Consider the following 21083-nt stretch of genomic DNA (forward strand, 5'->3'; position numbering starts at 1 on the left):
TTGTGACCCCCGTGATCTGTGCCCCTTTTCTCTTTTGTGACCCCGAGATCGCTCCCGTTCCCGCTGCTGCATCCCCTGCGGCCTCGCCCCCCTGACTGTCCATTCGCTTCCCCTAACTCCCGCCTCCCAGCTGCTCCTTCCTCCCACCTCCCCATATATGGCGGCCGCTGCGCGGCCATGCAGCAGACGCGTGCAACATGCGTGCCTAAGCAAGCCCGTCTGCGCCTGGACCGCACCCAGCGCCAGGACCCCTGGCCCCCGCGAACGCAACAACGCCTGCTCCGCTACGGCTCAGCACCCTCCACGCACTTAACGCTGGGCGATCACGCACCTGCTGCCTGGTACCCCAAGGTGCACCCAAGGACCCTTCTCCTGCCAGAACTGCAGCTTCACCAGCATCCGGCCCGCCAACCCACCTACCAAAGAACCCAACCACCTCAGATGCATCCTTCTCAACACCCGCTCCGCACGCAAACACGCCGTGGAACTCTGGGACCTACTGGACTCCAACACCCCAGACGTCGCTTTCCTGATGGAGACCTGGCAGAACCCCTCCTCGGCACCCGACATCGCCATAGCCATCCCAGAAGGCTATAAAATTACCCACAGGGACCGCACCAATGGAGCAGGAGGTGGAATCGCCATCGTCCACAGGAACTCTCTCAAAGTCTCAACCAGCACCGACGATACCCTCAGCACCGCCGAATAACTGCACTTCCAGATCCACACCGATCCCAACACCACCCTCAGAGGAACCCTCATCTACAGACCCCCCGGACCACGAGCACAGTTCAGCGACTCCATCACCGACCTCATCAGCACACATGCCCGCGCCTCCATGGATTAGATCCTCCTCGGGGACCTGAACTTCCACCTCGAGAACAACAACGACACCAACTCCTCCACCCTGATCGACAACCTCGCCAACCTCGGACTCAGACAACTCGTCACTACACCCACCCACTCCGCCGGCCACACGTGTGACCCCATCTTCTCCGCAAGCTCCCACATCTCCTTCAACCACACCACCGAGCTCCACTGGACCGATCACCACTGCATCCACTTCACCTTCCGGAAACCCACCACGCACCACCGCACCCAACAGATTCCACACCGCTGCAGGAGCAAAGTCTCCGAAGACCAGCTTTCCACCTCCCTCGCCCAGAACCCACCCGCAGATCCGACCGACCCCGACATCGCCGCCCGTAACCTCAAACAATGGATCAATGACTGCACCAACACCCACGCACCCCCCAAGAAGCCCTCCAACACCCACACTAGCAAGAAAGCCAGCTGGTTCACTGAAGGTCTCCAAGCGAACCTGCCGAAAACTCGAAAAAACCTGGATCCATGAATGAACACCAGAAAGCTACACCGCCCACAAGAACGCCACCCGCAGACACCACCACCACCTCATCAGATCTGCCAAAAGGACCTCCTTCAAAGACCTCCTAGACAACAACGCACACAACAGCAAAGAGCTCTTCAACATCGTGAAGGAACTCTCCAACCCCAGCTCCAACACCAACAACATCCCACCTTCTCAAGACCTCTGTGGCTCGCTGGCCACCTTCTTCCATTGCAAGATCGGAGACATCCACAACAGCTTCAACACCGTCCCCACCCCGGCAACCACTGAGACCCCCGCTCCCACGACCACCACCCGCACCAACCGCCTGATCTCCTGGACCAACATCAACGACGACGACACCATCAAGATCATGAACACTGTCCACTCCGGATCCCCGGAAGACCCCTGCCCACACCACATCTTCAACAATGCCAGCAGCACCATCGCACCCCATCTCTGAAAAACCATCAACATACCCTTCGAGACAGCGACCTTCCCGGAGAGCTGGAAGCACGCAGAGATCAACGCCTTACTTAAGAAATCCAAGGCCGACCCCAAGGACCTCAAGAACTTCCGACCCATCTCCATGCTCCCGTTCCCGGCGAAGATCATCAAAAAGGCCGTTGACAAACAACTGACCAGTTTCCTCGAGGAGAACAGCATCCTGGACCCGTCCCAGTCCGGGTTCCGCAGCAACTACAGCACAGAAACTGCCCTCATTGCCGCCACCGGTGACATCAGGTCCCTGCTAGACAACAGAAAAACCGTGGCCCTCATCCACCTGGACCTGTCAGCCGCCTTCAACGCGGTCTGCCACTGCACACTACGAACATGCCTCTACGACGCCGGAATCCAAGAGAAAGCCCTGGACTGGACCTCCTCTTTCCTCTCTGGCAGAACACAGAGTGTCTGCCTCCTCCCTTCCGCTCCGAAGCCACCGAGATAATCTGCGGTGTACCCCAAGGCTCATCCCTCAGGCCAACGTTGTTCAACGTCTACATGGCACCACTCACCCACATCGCACGACGGCATGACCTCAACATCATCTCCTACGCCGGCGACACCCAGCTGATCCTCTCCCTCACCAAGGACCCCCACACCGCCAAAACCAACCTACACGAAGGAACGAAGGCCGTCGCCGACTGGATGAGGAACAGCCGACTGAAGCTGAACTCGGACAAGATGGAGGTCCTCATCCTCGGATCCACCCCTCGGCCTGGGACAACTCCTGGTGGCCGACTGCACTAGGAACACCCCCAACACCCACCAACCACGAACGCAACCTAGGGGTCATCCTCAACTCTACCCTCTCCACGACGAAGCAGGTCAACGTCGTCTCCTCCTCCTGCATCAACACCCTCCGCAAGCTTCGCAGGATCTTCAAGTGGTTCCCCACCGAAACAAGAAGGACGGTCACCCCGGCCCTCGTCAGCAGTAGACTGGACTACGGAAACGCACTCTACGCAGGAGCCCCGGCCAAACTCCTGAAATGGCTTCAACGCATCCAGAACGCATCCAGAATGCCTCCGCACACCTGATCCTCGACATCCCTCGCCTTAGCCACATCTCACCCCACCTGAGAGACCTACGCTGGCTCCCTGTCAACAAGAGGATAACCTTCAAACTCCTCACCCACGCACACAAGGCACTCCACAATGCCGGACCAACGTACCTCAACAGCCTCTACACCCCCACCCGCCAGCTCCGCTCCGCAGACCGCACCCTCGCCACCGTCCTCCGCATCTGAAGTGACCACCGGCGGCAGATCATTCTCCCACCTCGCCGCCAAGACATGGAACACCCTCCCCATCTGCCTGCGGCAGACCAAAGACCTTCAGAAGACTTCTCAAGACATGGCTCTTCGAACAGTAGCAGTTCCAACCCCCCCCCCCGTGCCTTGAGACCCTCGTGGGTATGTATTGCGCTTTACAAATGCCATGATTGATTGATTGATTGATTGATTGAGGTGTGGCCGAGATACAGGACTCGAAGACTTGTTCCTCAGTCCTGAAAATATTTTGAAAAAAATAATCTACCATATAAGGGGGTAATGTAAAAAAATGGCAGCCACAAATGTTTTTTTCAAAACAAATGACCCCCCCCCCCCCCATGGCGGGCCAGGGCCCAGGGATCGGTGCTTTGTTTTTGTGGGAGAGGGGTGTGCCCCCCCCCCATGAGCCTCTATGAGGATCCAGAAACCCCATCTGGCTGAGTTGGTATTTATATGATTGGGAGGGACCCATGCAGCCCTCCTCTCAAGCCTCATTGAAACTCCGGGGACCCTATCATAAATAGGGGAGGGGAGCTTACATCCTTCTTCCCCAAGCCTCTAAGAGGCTCCAGGGTCCACTATCTCCAAGGGTTCTTTCATTATAATGAAAGGAGGGGGGAACCCAGCCTCCCTCCCAAATCCTTAAAGAATCCCTAAGGCTAGTGTATTGTTTTGCAGAGTGGGCATGCATGGGACCCCCACACACAAAGATCAGCTTCAGGGAACCCATCCTCTCGAGCTTGCTCAAAGTGTTCCAGGGATCCCATACTTCATGACACTGCAGTTCTCTACCTGGGAAAGTGCGGGAGGGAATAGAAATCTTTGTCCTGCCTGCACTCTCATGGGCAGGGAGCACAACATTGCTCTCAGCCATACCAGAGCAGTGAAAATTGTTGCTCCCGTCCTTGTGGGAGTAAAATGGAGCTGGCTCCCGCCAGCATACAACATATGGGCTGTTTACGATGTCGTGCGGAAACTTTCCGCCTGACTCCTTCTCGGAATCGGAACTGACGACTTGCAGTCAGTGGTTCCGCCCGACCAATTACGATGCGAACGAACACTGTTCGGTCGGAGTCCCATTGACTTCTATTGGAGCCCGTGTTCTGGCTCCTATGTGGAAATGGGGCTTTTCAAGAACACCCTGCACCTTGCACAGGCACCCCATGGTGCTTGCCACACAGTGCATGTTATTATAGGGTGGTCCCTTGGGTACCCCCTCAGCCCCCAACCAGAGGCTGCAAGATGAAGGGGGGCCTGATAGGGGCCCCCAAATTCAGTTTCCGGTAGCATTTTCATGTCAAACTGGCCAACTCGGAAAGGATGGCGGAAACCGACATCGTAATCGCTCTGTCGGAAATGCTGTCTGTACAGCTCTACGATGCGGCTCCGACTGACACGGATACTCCAAGAGCCGAGCCGGTCGGGACCGATTCTGAAAGACCGCGCGGTTTGCAATTCAACTTTGAACATCGCAATCGGTCGGTCAGATTGTAAACCGACCGAGTCTGGCGGAGGGGTTCCGTCATGGTCTAGAAGAATCTGACTGTCAGTCGTAGGCTTACGGCACAACATCAAAATCAGCTCCATTGTGTTTTTCTGGGAGCCAACTGGGGCCACATGGCCTTGGGATCCTCCTGCTGCCTCCAACATTAAAAAATAGTGTGGGTGTCCCAGGTTAGCACAAGGCAGTCACAAAAAAAAGAATAAAAAACGAGTGGCAGGAGTTACTCATTTATGATGAACTGCTTTGCAAGGAGCTACCCCATAATGCCCTAGGGCATTCATAGATTATATTTTCTTGCTGGTGGTGCCCCTATTGGGGGCAGGGACACTACCAAACTTTTTTTTAACTTTGTGAGGGTTTGCTGTGATTACAGCTGCCCCCCACCACCCCCAGAAACATTAAGAAAATGTAAAAGACCCGATAATGTTTGCTAGGAAAATCATAGACTAAACATCATGTAAAATAAGATAAAGTCTCCTCAAAAGTTTCAAAAAAAGTTTATTTCTTTAGCATCTGGAAGCTTTAACATTAATATGTTACATAACAGCACTGCATCGAGTCATTTTTAAACTTGAACCTTTAGGGAACTAACCTGCAAGACAATTTCCATGTAAACCCTGTAGTGGCCCAGATTATTATAGAGTAAAATTCCTTACGTTAAAGTTTTGTTTTTATCTCTTTGTACACCTTGCAGCAGTTACTATATACCGCAAACTCAACACAAAGGTATTTGAGTTCCTTACATAAGCACCAGTTATGTTACACAAGGCCATCATTCATTGTTTATAGGGATGGGGAAATTAATTGATTTGCCCAGATTGACAGGATGTTGAGCCAGCTCCAAGACTCGAATTGGGTTTCCCTGGTCCAAAGTCAGCAGCTATGGCCCTAATGCCACATTCAGGGTACAGGTAGAAGCCATGTGAAAGCTCGGCTCATTATGGGCTCGAGGTTCCAGCAGGACCTCGAGCTGAGTTAGAGCCATGCTTCAGTTTAGAGTCTGACTTGAGCTTTCAGTGGCTCGTATACCTTTACTTATTAAAGGCAAAAAGATCTCAAAACAATTAAATGTACTCTAGCTCAGATCCTGGAGTGAGTCCAGCGCCACACATGGATAACAAATGGAACCGTAACACCCTCCAAATAGAAAATAATGGTGGCAAGGACTTAAAATAAAGCTGCATAGAAAAGTATGTTAAAATAAACTTATTTCAATTTTTAAAAATGGATATACAGTTTACTTGATTGTTAAAAATTATAAATGAATCACAAATAAATATTATTTTATTGTATTATTTAATAAACTTTTTTGAAAATGTAGAAATAAATGTAACTTTTGTTTTTTGTTGTGAAAATTCATTATTTATAATTAATTAAATAACGTTTAGCAATTTTTAAATCCAAACTAAATAAAAATAAGCATTTTACTGTAGGTGGGATTCTTTAAATAAATCTTTACATAATTATTCATTAATGAAATATATTTACTTGCCTTCATTTTTTAATGGAATTTCATATCTTATCATCATATACTAGTTCGTTATTTAGTTACAAACCAATTTTATTTGAATTGGCCTAACAGTGGCAGTCTATTATAAGACTGAATATTTATAAAAGTGTAATCACTTGTCCTTAGCTCTATTGACAGTGTTGAACTGTTCACATTCAGGCTGGGATTACCATATCACAGATATATTAGCAAAGACAATGCACGGTCCTATTTTTGTTGTATCCTTTTAACATAGGGAGCTATACCCATGTGTTCAGAATTGAGGTGTTGGTATCATTAAGTCAATATGTTTGAAAGTTAGGGGCAGAGAACAATACAATATCTTCATTCACTAAATGCTTGGGCGATTGACATGAGGCAAGTATACTGACGACATTCACAAACCTGTAAGGAACATTTGGCCATATGTGCCAATTGTAGGGATTAGGGTTTCCTAATTGAGAATCTTTGCGAATCGCAATTAGGAAATCCCAATTCTTAATGTATGAAACCCGATGAGTTTCATTTAGCAATTACTAATGAGTCGAAAATTGGCCTTCAACATGAATATTAATGAGGTGGGTCGCAATTTGTGACCCATTAAGAATCACAGGGATGGTGGCTTGCTGAGGTCAGCAGACCAGCATGTCTGTGACTGCTGGTTAATAAAGCAAAGTTTATGATTTTTTAAATGCAACCTATTTTCCGTAAAGAAAAACGGGATGTTTTGAAAAAGGAAGAATGAAACTTTGAAGTTTTATTTTTTTAAGACTATGCAGTGGTCCTTAGGACCACTGCTTGCTCTCAAAATTAGTTTTTTTACATTCTCAAAGGGGAAGGGGAGGGGGCCCCTTCCCATTTGAAAATGGTTACCATTATCTTTTAGTAGTCAGTAACAAATGAATGTTTTGTGACCGCAATTGGGTGGCAAAACATTCATACATAGCAATGACATTTGGTATTTGGAAGGGATGCCCTAAACACGGCCTTTCCAAATACCTACTCACTAAAACAAATTGCAATTCTGTAACAAGTTACTGAATCATAATTTGGCATTTGTACATATGTAAAAGCCTTTCTGTGGTCGGAAACGGCTCGATCGTGCCTGCATGCATGAGATCAGTTTACACATAAGCTACAATTCGGTCTCCTGCTATCCTAAACCATGAAACTTTAGCAGCAGTATCGAGACACTGGGATGGTATTAGATTAATTTATATCCAGTGGCACAGATTGGGATCAAAATAGTGCAACTCTTGATATCCCACAGAGCAAGTTTCCTCTGGTCATGTTGCAAAGCTTTTATTTGGAGCAATATTTCCTCAGACCTTTTGGCACCGTTTGGAGTGTGGCAAATTAGCCCAAAACAGAGGGCGCTACTATGTGGAACCTGGGCACAGATGACCCAAATTTGTTACAAGATCTACCCCAGCCTCATGTTCACGATTGCTGGTTCTCCTACGTTCACAATGGCCTTGTGGGTATGATATTGTGCATTGTGGTTTGATCTATTATATCTGCTTCTGTCTTGGCGTCATGTCTGATCACTTTACCAGCTCCAGTGTTCTTTAGTTACAGCTTAAGTGCTGTGCATTTTGTAAGGGGCTGGCTAGTCCATCTTCTTTACCGCTCAGCATAACATTTTCTTTGGAAGACGTTAAATGAGCAGAAAAGTATTGTTTTTAAACTTGGAATAGTTCATTTTTTCATTGTTTTAAAGAGAGATACGTTGGTTAAAAGCTGAACCATTTTTGCTGTGTTCCTTTTATTATATACATAGTATATTTGGCAGTTGATAATGTGTTCTTTGGTTCCCTTACATCTTACACTCAGGTCGGCTACGTTTGCAATATCAATAACTCTTTTCAATAGATGTGTACAGTCGTAGGACAGTCTAGTGGTCCGAGGGGTGGAGTAGAGGGGTGGAGAGGAAAGGGAGGAGCTAGATGGGATGGCGGGCAGTCAGGGAAAAGTGAAAGAAGAGAGAAGACGTGTGAATAAAGATCCTATACCCAGACCACGGTGTCTGTCGTTACTTGGCCTGATAGACATGACAGCTGGCGACGAGAGTGGGATGCATGTGATGCTCCCCTGAACCCGGAGAAGACCGTGGTCTGCACCCTGGCCGAGGCGCAAGAGGAGACGCCTGAAAGCGGCCCTTCCGGAGCGCGACCGGAACCTGTGCGGGATCAAAGGCCCTGTGAGAGCGGGACAAAAGTGAGAGCCCAGCCATGAGCCTGACCCCTGCTGCGTGTGTCAGAGAGCAGCGCTGACTGGAGTGAAGAAAATCCGCCGTACAAAGGTGAGCCCCAGCGTGAAGCCAGAGCCTCGCGTGTGTGCAAACAAGGGAGCGACAGCAACTGCGCGTGCTCACCTGGAATGAGGAAGGCCCAGGGAGCGAGTGAGTGAAGCTGCCAGCAGCGCGATCTGCAAGGGAAGGAATCCGAGGGATGAGTCAGCCTCGTGACAAGCACCGCGTGTAGAACCAGCCCGGCGGCCATCTTTAAACCAGGCGGCCACCATAGGACAGTGCTTTGAAAACAGGTTGGCGGCCATCTTGGAGTCAGGCAACAACAAAAAAAAGCACGAGCTAGAGCAAGCGAGCAAGAAGAGAAGCATAAGCACCAGCAAGCTGTAGAGACCCCACAAACTCGTACCACACAAGATGTCGAACCAAGGGTCGCCTGCACGCCAAGAGGTGAAGCCCATCGTGATGGGACTGTCTCACCTTCGTCCTCCAGAGCCTCTAGCGCTGGTGGTCGGGAGCAGCATGGGCCCCCGCTGGAAGGAGTGGATTGAAGACTTTGAAGACTACATCAAAGGCTCCAAAGTAACTGGCGATGAAGACCAAATAATCGCGCTTCGCAACCTAGCGGGAAAAGACATCAGCAAAATGATCAAGGAACTCCCGGCTGCGGATGCAGGGACATACGCCAAGGTACGGGAGGCCCTCGACAAGAAATTCCTGCATAAGAAAAATGTGGACTACGAAAGGTATGTGTTCCAGCGGGTGCGCCAAGAAAAAGATGAGAGGATGAATACCTACATAACACGACTGCGCAGACTGGCGCGACATTGCAATTTTGAAGCGTTCTCGACGGATGATGCCATACGACTGCGCGTCATTGATGGCTGCCTGTCCGAGACCCTTCGGAGGAAGTTATTGAAGAAAAGTCACACCCTCGACGAGATCGAAGAAATGACGAGGGTGCATGATCAAGTCGAAGAACAGGCCAAGACCATCGAAGCAGGGAGTACAGAACGCAGAGGACAGATATGCCAGGTGCGAACCAGCCGGCCCCGCCGAGGGTCCCGAGAGCACAGACGTCACACCCGGCCGCCATCGTGCCGCCGCCATTCGGGACGTCGACGGCCAGACTCAGGGAGGAGAAGCAAGCGCCATGACCCCGTGCGAAAGACACCAGCACGAAGATGCTATAGATGCGAGTATGATTTCCCACACACCGGAGCATGTCCAGCCATGGGACAGCAATGTCGCAAGTGTAGCCGAAGCAACCACTTTGAGGCCATGTGCGGAGAGTATCGCCGCGAGAAGGAAAAGGATAGACCCGAGTCGTCGCGAGGCGACTCCCACCGGCACCACGCACGAGCGGTGCGTGACCGCCCAAGGTCGTCGTCAAGGTCTTCGCAGTCCAGCGGGGAGTCGCGGACATCGCGATGGTCGAGGAAGTCACCATCGCGGGATTCCAGATCGACATCCGAGGAACGAGACTACTCGGTGGAGTATGCAAACATGATCGCTGACCCAGATCAGCTCAAGAAATATCCCCGACTGGACATCAGCGTCGGTGAACACAACACAAAGTTCGTAATGGACAGTGGGGCATCACTAATCTACCTCCCAGTGACTGAATACAATAAGATGCATCCCCGTCCTCGACTGAGCCCCGTGCACGTCCGTGTCTACACCTGGATGTCCAGGAAGCCACTTCCGTGCCTCGGGAAGTTCTCAACCACACTACGACACAAAACAACATCTGTCCCTGCCTTGATACACGTCATAGAAGGACCGGAGGCCGACTGCCTCCTTAGTCTGCCGACGGCCGAACGTCTCCGGCTAGTGGAAGTCCTATACCGCGTCAGCAATGACAGTGATATTGTCCACAAGTTCCCAAAACTGTTCATGGGACTGGGGAAAATGAACAGAAACCAGATACGTCTCCACATCAATGAACAGGTCCGGCCAGTCGCCCAGCACCCCCGGAAGGTGCCATTCCATCTTCAGCAAGCCGTGGAGGATGAACTGCAAGACCTCCTGCAAGCTGACATCATTGAACGTACGGAGGGTCCCACGCCATGGGTGTCGCCCGTAGTGATCGTCCCAAAGAAAGGGACTCCGGGGAAGGTACGGCTGTGTGTGGACATGCGGATGCCCAATACCGCTATCGAAAGAGAGCGTCACCCAGGCCCACACTTAAGTGACATGATAGCCGCGCTGAATGGTGCTCGAGTATTCTCCAAGCTGGACCTCAATAAAGGGTACCACCAGTTGGAACTCCATGACAGCTCTCGGTATATTACAACCTTTGCGACGCACCTGGGGTTATACAGATACAAGAGGTTGAACTTTGGAATTTCCTCGGCCGCTGAAATATTCCAAGAAGCGATTCGGCAAACCATTCACCATATCCCCAACACACTGAACTACAGTGACGACATCCTAGTGTATGGGGCAAATGTCCAAGACCATGACACGGCCTTAGATCGAGTCTGTCACGCCCTCCTAGAGGCGAACCTAACACTCAACAAAGAGAAATGTGAACTGCATCAATCGAAGCTGAAATTCTTCGGGCACATCTTTTCAGGGGTTGGGATGAAGCCTGACCCGGACAAAGTGAGCACGCTAAACGACACCAAAAGCCCGCGGGATGTCAGCGATGTGAGATCCTTCCTGGGCATGGCGAGCTACTGCTCAAGGTACATCAAAGACTATGCCACACTAAGTCACCCACTCCGAACCCTGACCAAACAAGGGCAGAAATTCGAATGGACCTCTGAGTGCGAGCAAGCCTTCCAAGAGATTAAACATGCGGTCGGAGCAGCCGAGAGCCTAGCCTATTTCAACCCTAGCCGCAAGACTGAAATCACAGTAGATGCTAGCACGGTCGGTCTGGGTGCCATCCTAGCCCAATACGACGATGACACTGATCAACGCCACATAGTGGCCCACGCCAGCCGGAGTCTCTCCGACACAGAAAAAGCATACTCACAACCTGAGAAGGAAAGCCTCGTGGTCGTATGGGCCTGTGAACACTTCCACGTGTTCATATATGGGAAGCATTTCACCTTAGTGACGGACCACCAAGCGCTAGTCACCATCTTTGGCAATCCACGCTCCAAAACGCCGCCTCGCATCGAACGATGGGGACTTCGGTTGCAGGAGTACACATACACCATTGTACACAAGCCAGGAAAGTCAGCCAACCCTGCTGACTACATGTCGCGTCACCCGGAGCCATCCCAATCCTCCAGACCGTCGGTTGCTGAGGAATATGTTCACTTTGTGGTGGACCAGGCGCGGCCACCGGCTGTCCCCCTGGATGTCATCCAACAAGCCACCTCGCAAGATGAGACATTACAGAGAGTGATTCGCAAGGTTCAGGCACACCGATGGCGGCACGAAGATACCGAGGAAGGGAGTGATCCGGTGACGAGGCAAGAACTGCAGGCGTTCAGGAACGTGAGCGAGGAGCTGTCTGTCACCTCAGAGGGTCTGCTACTGCGAGACCACCGCATTGTCATTCCCAGTCTACTGCGCCAAGGAGTCATCAACTTGGCGCATGAACGCCACCGAGGGGTAGTTGCGACCAAGAGAGCCCTTCGTGAGCGTGTCTGGTTCCCCTCTCTCGACAGGATGGTGGAACTCACCCTGAAAGACTGTCCGCAGTGCCAGGTGGTGGGGCAGGGAGACCCTCCGGCCCCACTCCAGATGACGCCACTACCGTCGGGTGTGTGGCGCGAGCTAGCTATGGACTTCTATGGCCCCATGCAATCGGGCAAGTATGTTCTAGTGGTGATTGATGAATACTCGCGTTTCCCCATTGCTCAGTTTGTGTCGTCTACCAGCGCAGCCGTGACCATTCCAGTGCTAGATGAAGTCTTTGCAGCCTGGGGTGTGCCTACAGAACTGAAAACGGACAATGGCCCACCTTTCAACAGTCAGGAGTTTGGGGAGTTCATGAGACTCATGGATATTCGACACCGGCGGATAACCCCGTTATGGCCACAAGCCAATGGCACGGTCGAGAGGTTCATGGCCACTCTCAAGAAAATGTTCCAACAGGCCACGTTGGACAAAAGAGATCTGCAAACAGCCCTCAATGACGTACTCCGGTCATACCGGACGACGCCCCATGCCACCACGGGCAAATGTCCTGCGACGCTCATGTTAGGACGTCCTGCTCAGACAAGGATACCTACCTGGGAAGGGGCCCTTCGACCAGTATCACCCAACCGCATACATCAGGAAGTAAGGGTCGCAGACAGAGCCCGCAAAGACAGTATGAAAGCGTATGCTGACGGCAGGAGACGTGCACGGTCACTCTCACTTCGGAAAGGGGACTGTGTGATAGTCAAGCAGGAGCAGAGCAGAAAGACTGACAGCAGGTTCAGGGCGGAACCCCTGACCGTCATCCGACAAAAGGGCACCATGCTGACCGCAGAATCAGACAACAGGCGCATCACCCGCAATGTGTCGCACTTTCACAAATGTAGTCCTGCCCTACAGGAAGCCTTTGGGTCCCAAGCAGTGACACCGAGGACTGAGCAGATTGAGGAACGAGCCGAGGGTGCCACAAGCCTGGAAAGGGGAGAACGGGGCACCCCGAGAGGTGAGGCAGAAAGTCGGTCTCTCAGACCCCGACAAACAATTCAACGGCCCAAAAGGTTAATTGAAGAGATGTAACACAGTGTTACTTTGTTCTGTTAACAAAGGGGGAGATGTACAGTCGTAGGACAGTCTAGTGGTCCGAGGGGCGGAGTAGAGGGGTGGAGAGGAAAGAGAGGAGCTAGATGGGACGGCGGGCAGTCAGGGAAAAGTGAAAGAAGAGAGAAGACGTGTGAATAAAGATCCTGTACCCAGACCACGGTGTCTGTCGTTACTTGGCCTGATAGACATGACAATGTACTCTTTGTAATATGCCATTTCCACCTTGTACATCCAATGTGACGTAGAATCACTGATCATTAATTGGCAATTGTAGTGACTTATAAGGCAGTGAAGCTTACTAAGTGTGGCCTTATAACACTGAAAGGGTAAGAGAGTGGAGAAGATTGGGAGAAGATAAAGCGCTCAGCAGAGATGGGATGGCTGGCCGCTGTAGCCCACAGGATCAGGGCTTTCCTACACTTAACTCACATTTAAGTGCAAGTACATGGTTGGTTGTGGTGGATGGTATGTTGTAACCAAAATGGTTTTCAGTACAAATGTGCAGTTGTGTAGCGATGTATTGTTACTCGTTGTGTAGCTAATAATTGTCCTTCTTCATCTCCTCTCCCCTGATCATTAGTCGCGTTTAAGGAGACAAGATGTCGGTCTGAAATACCATCTTGACCAGCTGGATCAGCAAATCAGTGAACTGAAGTTAGATGTCAACAAGGCATCCAGCGAACACATCGACAGCGACAGCAGACCGAGCTCGGGTAATGCTCTCCAAAAAATCCATATATCTTGTTGGAAAACGCTAGTGTTGCTGAGGGATCTCAGCCACATTGTATACCATTTGAAGGTACTTTGAGTAAAGCAGCACGACAAGTTACATCTGAGATCCTGCCAGGTACAAAGGAGCGTACCATACATGTGGGTGTGTACTTTAAGTCTAATGCAGGTCCCTCAGGTTATAAATATTGTGTTGGGAACATTTGGTAAAGACAATGAGGAGCTAAATTGAACCCTTTATTAAAAAAAAAAAATTCTTGAGTACGTCAGTTTCCAATCTGCCTACAATCAGTTAGCTGATGCTTGCACAGTACTTACTCCTCTGCTAAGTACATGAAATGTCGTGAGTTGCATTTTCTTTTCCCAAAAGAATCCTCTGTCTTCTTATAATGGAGTTCTGCCATTGTCACAGACACATAACACATTTCTGTGGTTCAGCAGATCCGATATTGTCTGCCACAATGTCCTCACCTCGAAGGTAGCTGCTTTTAAGAATTCTCCAAATAATCATCATACATAAATGTGTTAGTCCAGATACGTATTATACTTCTGTTTTCTGATGCTTATGTCGTAAGTACAAATTTGCAAATTGCCATGATTCATTCAGTTACCAACCTTTTTAGGTCTTTCCTGCTGCTTTAGCTATCAATTGTCAAAGACCGACCATGAGCACAACAATATATAAAGTGGGCTTTAGGTGAACCCCTTACTCTGAGAGTATATCTTTCTTGTCTCTCTTACTTCTCTGCTCCCGATTCAATGACTTTACTCCCTATTCATGAGTTTGGCCCACTGAAAGGAGCCTTTTGGTCTCAACGTGTTTTGATTGGATGGCACATGTCCTTCCACCACTGACTTCAGACCTTGTATTTGGGTGCATATGGGGGCTCTCTCCTCCCTCTGTATCACTTACCCCCTTCTCAATCCTACCCTCCTATCTTTAGTGAAAGCAATCCATCCTCTTCCCCAATGCCCACGTGCCCACCAACACTCCAGCTTCCTCTCACTCAAACAAGCATAGACAAAGCCAATACATTTCACACACAAGACTTATTGTGATTATTGGCTCTACCTCAATACAAACATTGAAGGGAATAGAACTAAACATAGATTAGTAATATGCATCAGTGCAAGGAGAAAAAGTTTGTTACTGTATCTAGTTAAATATATCTGAATAACGTACCTCTCAATGAAGAAACATTTTTAAGCCTGAACGGTTTGCACATTCATGACTTCATTAATTTTTACTTTTCTGAGAAAAGATTAATCCAGAGATTATTGACATGAGTTAAACTTCTCTACTACTTTTCATGTAGGTACATAAACAATGTCAGGTTTAATGGTTAAGAAATTAGGTATATTTCCTGAAACTGACTTCCATCCCATGTTGTCTGGAGCAAATGCAGTTGCCTGTGTCCGTAGCAATAACCTTCCTAATACCCATCTAAGCCTCGCTTTATTGTTTCAAACTTTGCATCTTCCTAATTTTTAGGTTGAGCCTAGCCTTGCAGCGCGCCTGCGCTGCTCGCTCTGCGAGGCATGCAGTAGTAGATTAGGGTGTGTAAGCCTCGCCTACTCTCTGCCCCTACTTTTCATTGGCTGGTGTCATTGTCCTTGGTAAATGCGGGCTTCCGATTGATAATGAGACTTGTTAGTCCCGCCTTGTTACCGCACTGTCGCCATTTGATACCACCCTTGGCGACTGGCCCTTTTACCTCGGATGTTACATGGTCCCTCTTCTTTAGTCTCTGAGCACTATTTACTGTAATGAGTTTCTCCTGTAGGCACGACGTGCTCTGCTTACATTGAGTGCGCCATGCGCAGGCAATACCGGCATAGGTCTCGCATTTAAATGCAAGACCTATTGCATTGCAAATATCTTTTTTCCTGCCTGTAGCTCTCTCCCGCATCGCATTTTATTTATTTATTTGTATTGGCTCTGAAGATAGCGCCTCCCCATTGTTTGAAAGTGTTCCTCCTAAACTACCCGTGGTCTCTCTTACTGTAATCGTTGGCACTCGGATAACACAAATTCGCACTCTCTTCTGCCAACTGGTGGATTGTGCGGACTGTATTGAGGCTGTGCCCTCTCCTGCCTCACGTATGGTCTCTCTGTCCCACTTGCAGTCTCTACTGCCCAACATGAGGAGTGTGTGGTTACTCAAGGTGCGTGCGGTCTCTCCAGACTCTGCTATCTGCACAATCTTTTCAGAGTGCTGCTGTGCAGAATCACTGGCTGTTCATGGATGCATAGCACATGTGCGTGTACAGTATGTATGCTTGTGTCTAAAGAAGGGCTGCGTACATGCAGGTTTATAGCTTTATATCTTTACATTTACAATGGTTATATGTCTTTACGTGTGTGTGTGTGTGTTTGCACCTGTGTTTTATGTGCATGTGTATTTCTGCGTACTTGATTGTGTAATCAATGTATTTGTGTGCGGGAGGGGTGGTTTACATGTGTGTTTAAAGTAACGTGCATGCCCATATGTATCTGAAGCCTGTGTGCTTGATCTGATTGTTCCCGTGCATCTTCCGGAAGTGCATGGTTACTTAAAAGTGTTTGCGCACAAACTTGGATACAGATGTGTTTATGCCTGTGTGCTTGTGTGCGTGTGTAGGTATTGGTGTGCATGAATCTACATGTGCACTTACATTACATGCCTGTGCACACTTGAATCAATAGACGTATGTCTGTATTCAGATTATATGTATGTGTATCTATAGGTATGTGCCTGTACATATTTATCTACTGGGCTGTTCCTGAGATGGGACAATCTGATAGGATGGCATTGCACTTGTGAGTGTGCATGGTTGTCTCCCCGACATTGCCTGTTAAGTGTTCTGTGTGTGGTGAATTGCATGTCTGTGTGAAGGCTTGCGTAGGCTTTTTGGGAACTGAAGTGAATTGTTCCCATGTAAGTCTATGTGCAATATTTAATGTGAGCAGTTTGTGTGCGTGCCTCTGCGTGTGCGAGTGCTGACATATCTTGGTATTTGCGCACAGACTTGCAGGCCTGGCTATCTGTGTGTGTGGTGTGTGTCTCTCTGTGTACAAATATGCCAATCTATTCTCAGGTCTAGCTATCTTTGCATGGATGCGTGTGTACGTGTGTCTCTGTGTATGCATGCGAGTGCTTGTCACGTTTTAGGTGTGCTCCCAAATGTAGCTGTTGTTAATGGTACGGTTGCGTGCATTTAAGCTGAACTTGTGTCTGTTGTACTTCTGTGTGAATGTGAGGGTGAGTGTGAATATATTCCCAAATCTATCTCTCCATTTATTTCGCTGTGTGCTTGTATAGCTGTACATTTACCATTGCACTGATAATTTTGGCTTGTTCCCCCTTGCGGTGTGGGATGTGTGTATGTAATGTGCGTGTCCCTGCTTACCCTTTAGTTGGGTCTCTTGGCTCTGTGTAGATGCCTGTTTGTGTGTAGAAATGCTAGTGTGTTTTATTGTACTATCTTTGGCAGCATGTTTGTTCCAAGTGTGTCTCTGTGCTTGTGGATGTGTTCTTGGGTTTATTTCTGTGTTTCTGTGTATGGCAGTGGTTATCTATTTTTTCTGGGGCGTTGCATAAGATTGAGTTTCTCCTCTAACTGCACCTGTTACTGTTTGTTATTTTATGTTCTCTTCTGTTAAGCTTTAATATCGTACTTTGCTATGTATTGTTATTGTATGTGTTGCTATATCCTGCTGTGCACTGTCATGTCAGTTCATGCTGTTATGCTAGGCTAAGCTTTCTTATATTATGCCACACTGACATTGTCCATATTCATGCTGTATTATTGTGTATAGTATCCTACGGTATGCTATGCCATGCTAGGCTGTATTATGATACAAGTCTGTGTTATGCTGAACTGTTATCTCACATTAAGTTGTGTTATGGCATGGCACAGTGTGGAATGGTCAGGTATGGTGTATATGAGTTTGCGTGTGTATGGTATACTGTTTATTTTGGCACTATAGCACTTATTCTTTGCGTACCAAAAGACACCAGTGACGGAAGCAAAACTACTAACTGCCATCGTCCAACATGTCCGTTTGTTTCAGTGTCGCCCTCTGAACATAAGCGCACCCGATGCAATGTTCAACCCACCATAACATAACAACGACCTAGCGGCCTGACTGCCCGTTGACGTGGGGGTCGGTGCTTCACGGGGTCGGCGCACCACATGCACAATCAAACACGGCAGCGCCTGCATATGTCCCTGATGGAAGAGCCTGGCTGGCTGCTGCATTGAAGCAGAGCGGAGCACAAAACCACTGGAGCGCTGAACAGTGACAGGGAAGGGACGTCTCCTTCTCGACACTGACAATGCAGCACTTGTCTACATAATGTAGCGCCACAGTGACAGCCTGCGCAGTCAAAGCGCCGACAATATCCAGTGTTCTCACCTTACTATTATTATCACCATCGGGAGGATGAGAGGCTGAGGTGGCTACAGTGGGCCTTCTACCCTGTAATCTTTGCGTTGCACATTTATTTCTGCAACAGGCGCTTTAACCCATTGAAGCACGTGGTCCATATCTGACACCAGTTACATGCAGTTTACACACAGGCTCTCTGCAGGAGACACAATAACTCACTGAGCTACATAGTGAAGTCTGACATCTCTGACTTACCAGCTACTTGCTGATGTCTGCAGCATGCTCATTAAACCACTAAGTGCGGGGTTAACAACTTTTCATCTAAGGATTCCCAAATGTTTATTAAACAAATCATAAAATACCAAACTTCACGCAACAGGCAGAGGTCAGTAAAATGCCAGAATCACTTTAGCATTCTCTAGATTCCAGTCCATAGATATTGTCTTCCACGAGCACCCGTAGACAATATTTTTTTCAAATCTTGTATTTTCAGTGAGATGACCACTGAAGGCCCTGATTTTATATTAAAAACCGAGCTTTGGACTATACCATTTCCCGGTGAATGGCAATATTTCTCTCCATGTGTTCCTATCCCTGGCGTGCCACACAGTTTGGTGCTTACTTTCCCTCCATGTTAAAGACCGGTACATGTTTCAGCACCCAGGCTAATGTGCTGTATATCTAAATACATATAAGGTCCCAAAGGCGAGACCGATTGCATTGCAAATGCTTGTTCGTACACATGTTATTCACTGATACCTCAGAGACAAACAAATTAAGGCATTGTTTATTATGCGATAAAATGATAGGTATAAATATTTTATTGAGCAATGCTCACAAATGATCCCTTCTGCTCGATAAAAGAAAAGAAACAAAAGACAGCAACATAATTACAAACAAAGCTGTCATACAAAGACACTCTCATTACAAATTAATTTGCAGCCAAACAAGTCACCTGCCTCTTTACCGTGATCACATTTGCAGTCCATTCAGACCGTATCTGGTACTACAGTGTGACCCATTGTGTGCCTTACTGTGTGCTCCAATTACACCATATACAACACAGGCACATTACAGCTTCCGAGAGCTGGGTCAAAGCTACTGCCTAGCTGAAATTGCAGAGACCACCTTAGACTGTGCAGCTACGTCACTGAAATTGCAGAGACCACCTTAAACAGTGAAGCGATGTCGATGTCTTACCTAGAAATGTTCGACCCCTTTTCTAATCGACCTTCACAGCCTAGAATCTGTGCATCCAGATGAGGACAATCGAGCAGGTTAAATGGCTGACATGCCTTTTTCCCTAAAGCCTTTCTCGATACTCGTATTTTTTTTAAAGAACACAGTGGCTCCTAACAGAAAAGGGCTTTTCTTCAAATTGGAATGCGCACGGCCCACATGATACTTGGCGGTGTTTGGGAGCATTGAAACAAAAATGCTCTTCTGTGACTAATCAAGAGCCTACGGGAAACGCTGGGAACAACGCGAGCAGAGCCACGCATTCCGGAACACCGCAAGCATAACCACGACTGCCTGAATAACACATGTTCTTAACCACACACATGTGTGGTTGAGGCAGATAGTGCTCTAGTGTTCAGGATGGGCGGGTAAGCGTCGGAACAGGAAGCTTGAGACGCGGTACGGGAAAGTGGGGATGAGACCGAGTTTGGAGGGGCATTTTTTAGGGGTGGAGGTGCTTTTAGTGGTCAGGGCGGGGAGTCAGTGTACTTTTGGAAAGGGGACAGATTTTTAGGGCTCAGGGTGGGGTGAGGGGTTTGGGAAGTTTTAAGGGCTGGGCTTGGGGGCAAGGTTTAAGGAGTGGGGGCGGTTTTAGGGCTCAAAGCGTGGGTGATCAGGGTAGATTTTATAATTGGGGGACAGGGTTTTAGGCATCAGGGCAGTGGAAGGGATTGGGGTAGTTTGGGAAAGGGAGAGGTTTTTAGGGCTCAGTTCAGGGGGACGGGGATGGTGTACTTTTAGGGACAGCGCGGGGTGGGGTAGCATATGGTAAGAGACATGGTTTAAGGCCTCAGGGGGAGAGGAAGGGGTCATTTTATGGGTAGGGTAGGTTTAGGCCTCAGGGTGGGGGGGCGAGGTAGGGGGTTTGACTTTTAGGGTTTAGGGCAGGGTTCGTGTAGTATGTGGTAAGAGGCATGGTTTTAGGCCTCAGGCCAGGGAAAGGGGTAGGGGTAGTTTTAAGGGCAGGGCAGGTTTAGGCCTCGGTGGGTGGTGAGGTAGGGGATGTGTATTTTAGGGTTATGGCAGGGGTGCTGGGGTCGGAGTAGTGGCCAACCTTAACCACGCATACCCCCTTACCAATCATGCCTTTCCAACAAAAATGTGTGGTAAAGGCATGCGTGGTAAAGAAATGCTTGGTTAAGACGCATTTGTGACTCAGGCTGCATGGCAGAGGCATGCGTGGTTTAGCCATGCGTGCCTCTGTCATACAGCCAGAGCCTTCATCTTGAACAATAGCAAAAACAACAGTGTCTCAACCGGTAACCATTAGCAGAGGCAGTTACAGAAAGTGTATAAATCACTTGAGGAAGGGAATAAAAAGGGAGGGAGACCAAGAGCAGGTTTTTAAATAAATAATGTTATTTGTAGGTAGTTATAACAGCACTACAATACAATTTAATTTAAAGTAACCATAACAACCAGGTGTGCACTGAACGTGCTAGTGTGAGTGAACGGCGCAGTGGCGCAGAGGGGAAAAAACCAGCGTGAACGGTGAAAAAACAGTAAAAACAAGTCGTTCTGAGGTCAGTGATACAAGACAGATCAACACAAGTCAAGTATTATGATTTAGGCAGAGTTGATTGACCCTGTGGGAACCGTAATTTGCGCTGCACAGTCAACGGCGTTTCGACCTGTTCAATATCAGGTCATCATCAGGACGATGGTTACTAAATCACAGA

At 48.7% G+C, this 21083-nt stretch overlaps 1 protein-coding gene across 1 annotated transcript in view; it reads left to right on the forward strand.

Moving 5' to 3' along the window:
- DACT2 (dishevelled binding antagonist of beta catenin 2) overlaps positions 1–21083 on the forward strand; it is a 73322-nt gene that overhangs the window by 15413 nt on the left and 36826 nt on the right. Inside the window, exon 2 of the mRNA XM_085611973.1 lies at positions 13645–13777. Coding sequence (XP_085468099.1) covers positions 13645–13777 — 133 coding nt within the window. The remainder of the gene's footprint in view (positions 1–13644; positions 13778–21083) is intronic.

This window comes from Triturus cristatus, chromosome 6 (genome assembly GCF_964204655.1).
Source record: "Triturus cristatus chromosome 6, aTriCri1.1, whole genome shotgun sequence".
In the NCBI taxonomy this organism is placed as follows: domain Eukaryota; kingdom Metazoa; phylum Chordata; class Amphibia; order Caudata; family Salamandridae; genus Triturus; species Triturus cristatus.